Source organism: Austrofundulus limnaeus, unplaced genomic scaffold (genome assembly GCF_001266775.1).
Source record: "Austrofundulus limnaeus strain Quisiro unplaced genomic scaffold, Austrofundulus_limnaeus-1.0 Scaffold241, whole genome shotgun sequence".
NCBI lineage: Eukaryota > Metazoa > Chordata > Actinopteri > Cyprinodontiformes > Rivulidae > Austrofundulus > Austrofundulus limnaeus.
In genome coordinates, this window is record NW_013952643.1 from 590657 (window position 1) to 598892 (window position 8236).

The following is an 8236-nucleotide window of genomic DNA, read 5'->3' on the forward strand; positions in this document are numbered from 1 at the left end:
TTTTTCTGGATTTTTGTTTTAGATTCCATCACTCACAGTTGAAGAGTACCTATGATAAAAATTACAGTCATCTACAAGCTTTGCAAGTGGGAAAACCTGAAAAATCAACAGTGTTTCAAATACTTGTTCTCCCCACTGTATCTCCGGTCAGCCCATCAGTTGCACCTTAAAATGCCCAGGACAAAACGAAACCTCAGAGGAGATCGAGCATTTTCAGTTGCTGCTTCGAAGCTCTGGAATGAACTACCTCTACATGTCTGGCTGGCCTCCTCATTGCCAGAACTCATCTTAAAACATTTTTATTCACTGGCTTTTAACACAGTTTGAGACCTTGGTCTATTTTAGCTGTTTTTTGCTTGTTTTTAATGTTTTGTTTTGTGTTGATTTGTTTTCGGCCCCTCATGTACAGCACTTTGTCAGCGGCCGCTGTTTTAAAGCACTTTAAATAAAGTTGATTTGATTTGAAGTAAAAAGTTCAGTAATTTATATAGGTGGACTGATTTAAAAAAATACCACACCATTGTCCAAACATGTTAAATTACAGTAATTTAACATGTTTTGATACAAAAATGTGTCTCAGAATTAGTAAAAGTATGAAATGTACTGATTCAAACATAAGACAGTTTTCACTTTTTTAAACAAAATTTTCAGAATACAATGCCCTTACTCTATTTAATTTTAAAAGGATTTAGTGACATTTGCTAAATAAATCCTATAGTTGTGTGTTTTGTAAAATCATTTCTCGATGTCACTCAGCTTCAGCGTCTGTGTTCAGTCTCTCTCTGTACAGCTGCACGGATCCGGTTCAGCGCATTGAGCAGTGTCAGCGAGGTTCCCTCTACATGTGCAGTGTTGTGCCAGGATGCAAGCGCACCTATCTGTCCCAGCGTGACCTCCAGGCCCATGTGAACCACCGCCACCTGAGGGCGTCCAAGTCCTCCATGGGCCGCCCGGACCCTTTGCACCTGCCGCCTGTGTCCGAGGTCTCGGAGCGGTTTCGTGTGCCTCCGCCTCACATACCCAAAAACCACATCCACCACCCCAACCCACTCCAGCACGGCAGCCACGACCCCTACGGTCAGCCGCCCCCGCCCACCCCTCACGACGGCCCACCCCCTCCTTCGCCTCTAGGGCCCGAGACATTCCGTATCTCCACGGTAACGACTCGTAAACACAGCAATCTCATCACCGTGCCCATCCAGGATGACTCCTCCACAAGGGACCCCCTCTCTGGTGGTCCCGGTCAGCCCCCTCACCACCACCCTGGAGACTATCCTGGCCAGCCTCCTGTAGTGTCACATTCTCACCACATGATGGGGCCACCGCAGCATAACTTCGGCCCCCCTCCTCCTCCACCCCCTCCCATCAGTCACCCAATGCAGCATCCTTCTCAGGCCTCCAGGACCCCTCACATGGTGTACAGCCAGGCCCCTCCTCCCCCGATGACCTCAGCCCCCCCACCTATCACTCCACCACCGGGGCACATCATAGGTCAAATACCCCCTTATATTAACCACCCACCTCCAGGACCTCCACCACAGCACAGCGGACCCCCTGTTAATGCCCCACCACCACATCACTATAACCCCAGCTCCATGCAGCAGTTCCCCGAAGACCAGGGCACTCTTAGTCCCCCTTTTAGCCAACCCGGAGGGCTGAGTCCTGGGATGTGGCCCGCTCCGAGAGGGCCACCGCCTCCACGGATGCAGGGTCCGCCTCCCCAGGGCCAGATGCCCGGGCCACACCACCCAGATCAGGGTCATTATCGACCTTACTATCAGTAAACTGCAAAGTGGGCAAACATTCAGTGTCATTTCATTTTCATAAAACTTAACTGAATTATGTGATAGTAAACCTCAGGGTTCCAGGATGTAGGACTTTGATTTTTATAAACAAACTGCCCTGAATTAAACGTATACGTGGTGCACATTTTAGCTAGCTGTGTTCAGCTGAACATCAACTCTGATAAATGCAAGAATGTCCCTTTCTTTTAAAATAACCTTTGAATATCTGTATGTCTGCTGATGTTTCACACACCTTCATTAAATGATGTTACCAGTTCTAAAAACACATTGCCATATTTTTTTTTTCTTTGATGTGGTTTTTGATGCAGGAACATACCAGCTAACAGAACACTTTGAGGGGGTTTGTGTTCATTTATGGCTTCATTTGTGAATCATTCAGTTTGTAATAAAGTATATGGGGAAAAAAAAGGTGTTTGTGTTAAGTAAAAGGAAAAAGTTTTCCTACACTCTGAACCCTGAATGGGATTTATATAGACCAACATAAACAGTGCATTAATGTAAAGTGGAAGACAAATATCTCATGCAGTTGACATTTTAACTTGGCAACATTTCAAAACTTCAATATGAAACTTGAGTACTCCTGATTTTTTGCTGTAGGTGTTAAAAAAAGAAACTACAACAAAGGCTGTGACCACATTTTATTAGAAATCTAATCTCAAGAAACAGAATATTAGTGAGTTATTTGAACAGATTGAAATGGTGCGTGCACTCATTGATTTATGTAGATCTTGTAGAACAATACTTGATGCTTCTGGATGCAGTCATTCTTCTACAGTTTGGTGTTTTTTAACTGCAAAATTAGACAAAAAGGTTTTAGTAGAGCAACATCCAAGTTAATTTAAAATGTTCATAGATGACTGTAGTGAAGATAATTCAAACAGCATTTGTGACCCTACAGGTTTCACTGATAATTATTTTATGTTTGTGGTCATTTGTTCAAAATCATAATACTTTTACTGTCACCCACTGCAGAAATGTGAGACCACATCTCTGTTACCAAAATATCTCAAGAAACTTGCATAAAGTACCCACTACATCGACATAAACCTTTCAGAGTCATCCCCATTTAAGATGGCTGCCACTGGTAATCAGCTTTTGCAAATGGCTAAAACCCAGATAACTACAGACACTGAGATACAGTTTGGTGTTACATTTACTAACCCTACTTATCTATTAGCAAAATATCTCATGAACAGATTGTAATGAAACTTAATGAATGTATAACTAAAATAGACAAAAGTTTGGAGACAATCCAAGATGGGTGCCACAGCCAACTGAACTTGGGGAAACAAACTATAACTCAGTTTGACATAATCTGAAATTACACATTGAGCTTTTTAGCAGCATGACATTTTTTGTCTAGTGTGGTATGAGGTGGTGTCAACATCTGTTCACAAAATATTTTACCCATGGATGGATTTGAATACAACCTGACAAAAATCAGCAGGTGTACATCTACAAAAGTTTGGAGTCAACTCAATTCAAGATGGCCACCACAGCTAATTTATATTCTGTCATTTTTACAGTTAGTGAAATCACATTTAGTGTGGCAGTGGCTTTGAGGTTTTGTAATGGTTTGTTCTACAGACTATAGTGTAACTAAAGCTTCATTAAATTTGTTCAGTACACTCATTACTTGCTGAAGTTCAGATACGACATTTTCCCTTTGGTTTCTAAAATAAAAAGGTGTCTTGAGACTTAACTCATCCTGTAAATATGGTTTTAGCTCCAGAGCTAATTTACTAAACATGAGAATGTTTCAACCCATATATTGTGCATAAAACACAAATAAATACAAAATATAACCAACCAACTGCAACCATTTCATWCCCTAGAATGCATTACATCAGTAAAAAAATGGAGACATGCTTCGGTGAAGGTAATTAGGAATTTTCATGTGTCAACTTTTAGTAGAATRGWGAAATAACATATTAAGGCCAGTTGTGCAAGTAGTCAGAGAGGCGGCACGGTGGTTCAGTTGGTAGAGCTGATGCCTCTCAGCGAGAAGCTTCAACCCCCGGTTCAGGGACCTTTCTGGGTAGAGTTTGCATGTTCTCTCCATGCCTGTGTGGGTTCTCTCTGGGTACTCCAGCTTCCTCCCACTGACCAAAAKCATGACTGTTAGGTTAATTGATAACTCTAAATGCTCCCTAGGTTGTGAGTGAGAGAGTGAATGTTTCTCTATGTTAGGGTTRGGCAATATTGGGAAAAAAAATAATCACGATTAACTGTGGTATTTAGCCGATAACGATTAATTTGACAATTAATCCCCTGGAGTCCCCTAACACCCTTATGTCCTAGTCACATGACCAGTTTAGTGGGAAAGATTTTCTCTTCGTAAAAACCTGTTCCAAATTGTGTTAAAATTACAGACTTCAGGCTATAAATCAAATTTTAAATTCTGTTGATGGATAAATAAATTACAGAACTTTTTTTTAAAATGTTCATCATATTTGAAGTGGAGAGGAGCAGCGAGCAGACTCTGCCTGGTACCATTAATTATATTAATTGTCAATTCCCAAAAAGTAATCGATTAATGTTTTTCTGACGATTAATTGCACATGATACGATTATGCCCAACCCCACTCTATGTGTGGCCCTGTGATGGACTTGCGACCTGTCCATCGTATCCCGCCCCTCGCACTGTGACTGCTAGAAATGGGCACCAGTGACCCACGCGACCCTGAAAGGAATTAGCGTGTACAGAGAATGGATGGATGGATTACTTATTGAATAAGCACTGTCATTACTCAATTTATAAGCTTGTCTTCTTCTAAATGTATGTTAAAAATTATGTATATAACCTCAAGAGACCCTGCATCTTAAACATTCAGGGGCACTAGATTTTAAGTTTTATTTTTAATATTTAAATAAAAAACATTTTATGTTTTTAATTCCTAATTTTGCCAAAATAATGTTTGGTTTTAATAATCCTAAATAACCAAAAACAAACAAAAAATAATAATTTGGGGGAGGTGTCTATTGCACCCATCCCTTGCCTTGTTGGCACTCATGAGTCTATAATATGCAGCCAACACGTTCCTTACCACACAGTCTCTGCTTTGCTCTCTGTGTTTGTCAAGTGCTTGCAGCATGGCATCATGCAGGGTTGGGAAGAACATGGAGGTCAGGATCTTATCATCAAAGAACATGCAGTTGTGTAGTTTCTCCACGATTAAGGCTGGAACGGAAAATCCATTCATACTTCAGCATCACACTGACAAAATTTGCAATTTTTCTACACAGAAAAAACATTAACTCACCATCACACGAAACGATGTAAACGTCTACTCCAATTTGGATAAACTCTTTGAATGCCTGTGGAGAAAAATATGCTGGCTGAATGTTTAAATTGCCTTGTTAGAGGTAAAATCAACTACTAAGCTTAAAAAACAAACTTGTCCAGTATTTAAACTACAAGACATCATTGTGAAGTAATTAAAAAGTCTTAGATAGTATATAGAGTATACAGAAATATTTCCATACAAAATGTGTCATATTGAAATGGTGACTAATACTAGATTATAGTTATAAACCAGCCACTATGGAGCATAATCCAATGTGTCTCTTATACATGTCCCAAGCCCAGATAAATGGTGAGGGTTGTGTCAGGAAGCTTTAAACACTTTTGCCAAAACAAATATGCGAGTTTGTCACCAAGCGACACCAACCCAGTCAAGGCCCAGGTCAACAACAGATGTCGCCGCTGCTGTTGATAAATAGGGTGCCATCAGAAATTATGCTACTGTTAGAGATGTGACATTCACAAACGATCCAAATTGTTGGAACGGTTCTTTACAACAAACGATAGGAGCTGAATCGCGGGTGGTAAAGACCCATTTGTGGTCTTATTCTTTACTCCTCTTATTAACTTTATTTGTTCATCCTTAAATTGCTCCCACTTTTGCATTTTTAAATGAAAAACAGGCAGAGTGGTGGAGTATAGAASCTCATGGGGAAAGGGAGAAAACACGTTTCCATCCGAGTAAAGTGATGTACGTAATTCATTGAAAATTGAACAATTCTTTGGATGGCTCTATGACACAACTCCTCAAGATCCGGATCCCTTCAAAGAGCCGTTTATCTAATCTCTATTTTTAGTCAAATTCCACAAAGAGGAAATCACGCCAGGAGACAAAGTAAGAAGAAGTAGAAAGTCTAGGGTGTTGCAACTGCAGGAACAACAGGCAAATGTAGAGAGCTGGCTGACATGAYGCAGAGAAGGAAGGTCGGTGTTTTCTGTGTCTAATAGACCAAGTAAGGACAACAAGGCTCTCAGCATTGGAGCAAGGTTTAAGTGTTTTACCATGGTGTGGATAGAAAGAGAAATGAAGTAGGGTTGGTCCTGAGTGAGAAGTGGTATTAGGAATCAGGCTGGCAAAGATGTCCAGCAGGTTAGACTTGTTAAATAAAGGAATGTTGAAGTCCTGACAAGTAAGAATAGTGTGAAAGAAGGACGGAAGGGGTATTTTGAGAAGATGAGAGAGGAGCTGTGGTGTTGTATGAGGAAGCAGATGAGGTCATGCAGGAATCCTCATGGACTATGACGTTTGCAGAAGACATTGTGATCATTGTGAACAGGGAATAGGTGGAAGAGAACTTGGAGGTAACTTGAACAAAGAGGAATGAAAGTCAGTCATGGTAAGACAGAGTACAGGTGTGTGAATGAGAGGGAGACAGGTGGAACAGTGATGATAACAAGGAGAAGATGTCATAAAGGTGCAGGACTTCAGCCACTGTCCAGGAAAACAGGAAGTGTAGTAAAATGGTGAAGAAAATAATCCAGGCAGGACAGAGCAAAGTTTCAGGAGTGATTTGTCATAAACGGGTGTCAGCAAAGATTAAAGGAAAAGTTTACAAGAGAGTCAGTGAGACCAGCTACTGTATATTGTATGGTCTGGAGACAGAGACATAGACAAAAAGATGGGAGAGAGAACAGGAAGTCTCAGAGATGAAGATGCTGAGGTTCTCCTTGGGAGAGACAAGGATGGAGAATATTAGGAATGAGAACATAAAAGGTACAGCACAGTTTGGGTGAAACATAAACTCAAAACTATAGTTCCTATTGTTACATCTCAAAACATGCTCAAAATCCAAGACTCTCAAGGAGTACTCCTTTTCACTTCTTTTCTCATAATTACAAAACCAGGGGTCTAGCCATTTATATAATCTTTGTTGAATGCAGTGCTCTTCTGCACAAAGCAACACTCTGGATATGTTTTGGATGAGAGTGAAGGAAATTTTGTAACTGACTGACTAGATGTTAGATCCAGTTTCGTATTTAGCACAATCTGATCATTGCAGCCATGAGGTTTTAAACAGAGTATGAGAGTTGGTGTGTCTTATCGATGTGTTCTGTCTGCATAAACAAAAGTTGGTTACGTTAACGTCTGACGTAACACCTCCAAGGGTGTAACCAGGAAGAGACATGTTATAAGGCTGATTCGTTATTATATGAGTAGAAGTTTAGAAGTTTTGTGGGGTCTCTCTTTTAGATTCAGCCTGGAACAGACTAGGCTCTTTTATTTTGGTTTCCCGATAAGGCGCCAAGGCCTTCTTACTCTGAATCCTTACTGCGTGTGCCACTGGGCTGATTGGAGGGAGGGACGAGAATAAAGCCTTTTTGGAAGAGATTCAACTGGTTTTCTCCAGGAAAAGGTTTTCCCCCCAAAGTAAGAGCCAAGTGGGCATTTAAAAGCTGGTAGTTTAGCCAACTTGAAAAATTAAATGTAACATTTGTAGTACCAGTTATAGACAAAGGCAATTCCCGGAATTAAATTTTCAGTGTCTCTGTTTGCTGTTTTGAAAAGAAAAGAGGTATAAAAACATTAAAGATTGTTTTTACTATTTTGAGTCCTTTCAAGCTGGAAATGTCCAGGAAGGAGACAGCAGAGAAGTCCAGGATCAGACTGTGGAGATCCACTCTGGGAACACTGATCTCAGAAGGAAACTCAGCATTCCAGTTTATGTGGAGCGGGAGGTCCTTGAAATCTTTTGACAGGTCCATCTCTGCCATGTTCACTGTAGAGTCATCATTTGTTTGGCAGAACAATTTCATTATTCCTTTCTGTCAGGGAGAAGTAGTTAAACTACTTAAAGATACAAGAAGTCAAGCTTTACATATTTGCTACTAGTTTTWGTTMAAGTCCCACCTCTGTAATATTCTGATCTCTTTTCTGCAGCAGTTTTTGAAGTTTTCTGAGGGCCTTGTTCCTCTTCCGCAAAACCCTCAGAGGGTTAAATCCAACCTGGAACACAGTGTTTGCATTATGCTTGATTTAACCAAAAACAAAAAATAAACTGACCGTAGATACAGTAGATTATCTGTGTGGGAGTGTGTGTGTGTGTATGTGTGTGTGTGTGTGTGTATGTATATGTGTGTGTGTGTGTGTGTGTGTGTGTGTGTGTGTGTGTGTGTGTGTGTGTGTGTG

General features: G+C 40.7%; 2 protein-coding genes across 2 annotated transcripts in view; one reads left to right on the top strand and one right to left on the bottom strand.

Moving 5' to 3' along the window:
* cbll1 (Cbl proto-oncogene-like 1, E3 ubiquitin protein ligase) overlaps positions 1–2070 on the top strand; it is an 11444-nt gene extending 9374 nt beyond the window's left edge. The window contains exon 6 of the mRNA XM_014020121.1: positions 776–2070. Coding sequence (XP_013875575.1) covers positions 776–1784 — 1009 coding nt within the window. The 3' untranslated portion in view covers positions 1785–2070. The remainder of the gene's footprint in view (positions 1–775) is intronic.
* A 504-nt stretch (positions 2071–2574) lies between these two features.
* Positions 2575–8236, bottom strand: part of slc26a3.1 (solute carrier family 26 member 3) — an 18835-nt gene continuing 13173 nt past the window's right edge. Inside the window, exons 15-19 of the mRNA XM_014020137.1 lie at positions 7958–8053; positions 7651–7872; positions 5069–5123; positions 4853–4986; positions 2575–2595 (exon numbers count right to left, since the gene is read on the bottom strand). Of these exons, the coding sequence (XP_013875591.1) occupies positions 2575–2595; positions 4853–4986; positions 5069–5123; positions 7651–7872; positions 7958–8053 (528 nt within the window). The remainder of the gene's footprint in view (positions 2596–4852; positions 4987–5068; positions 5124–7650; positions 7873–7957; positions 8054–8236) is intronic.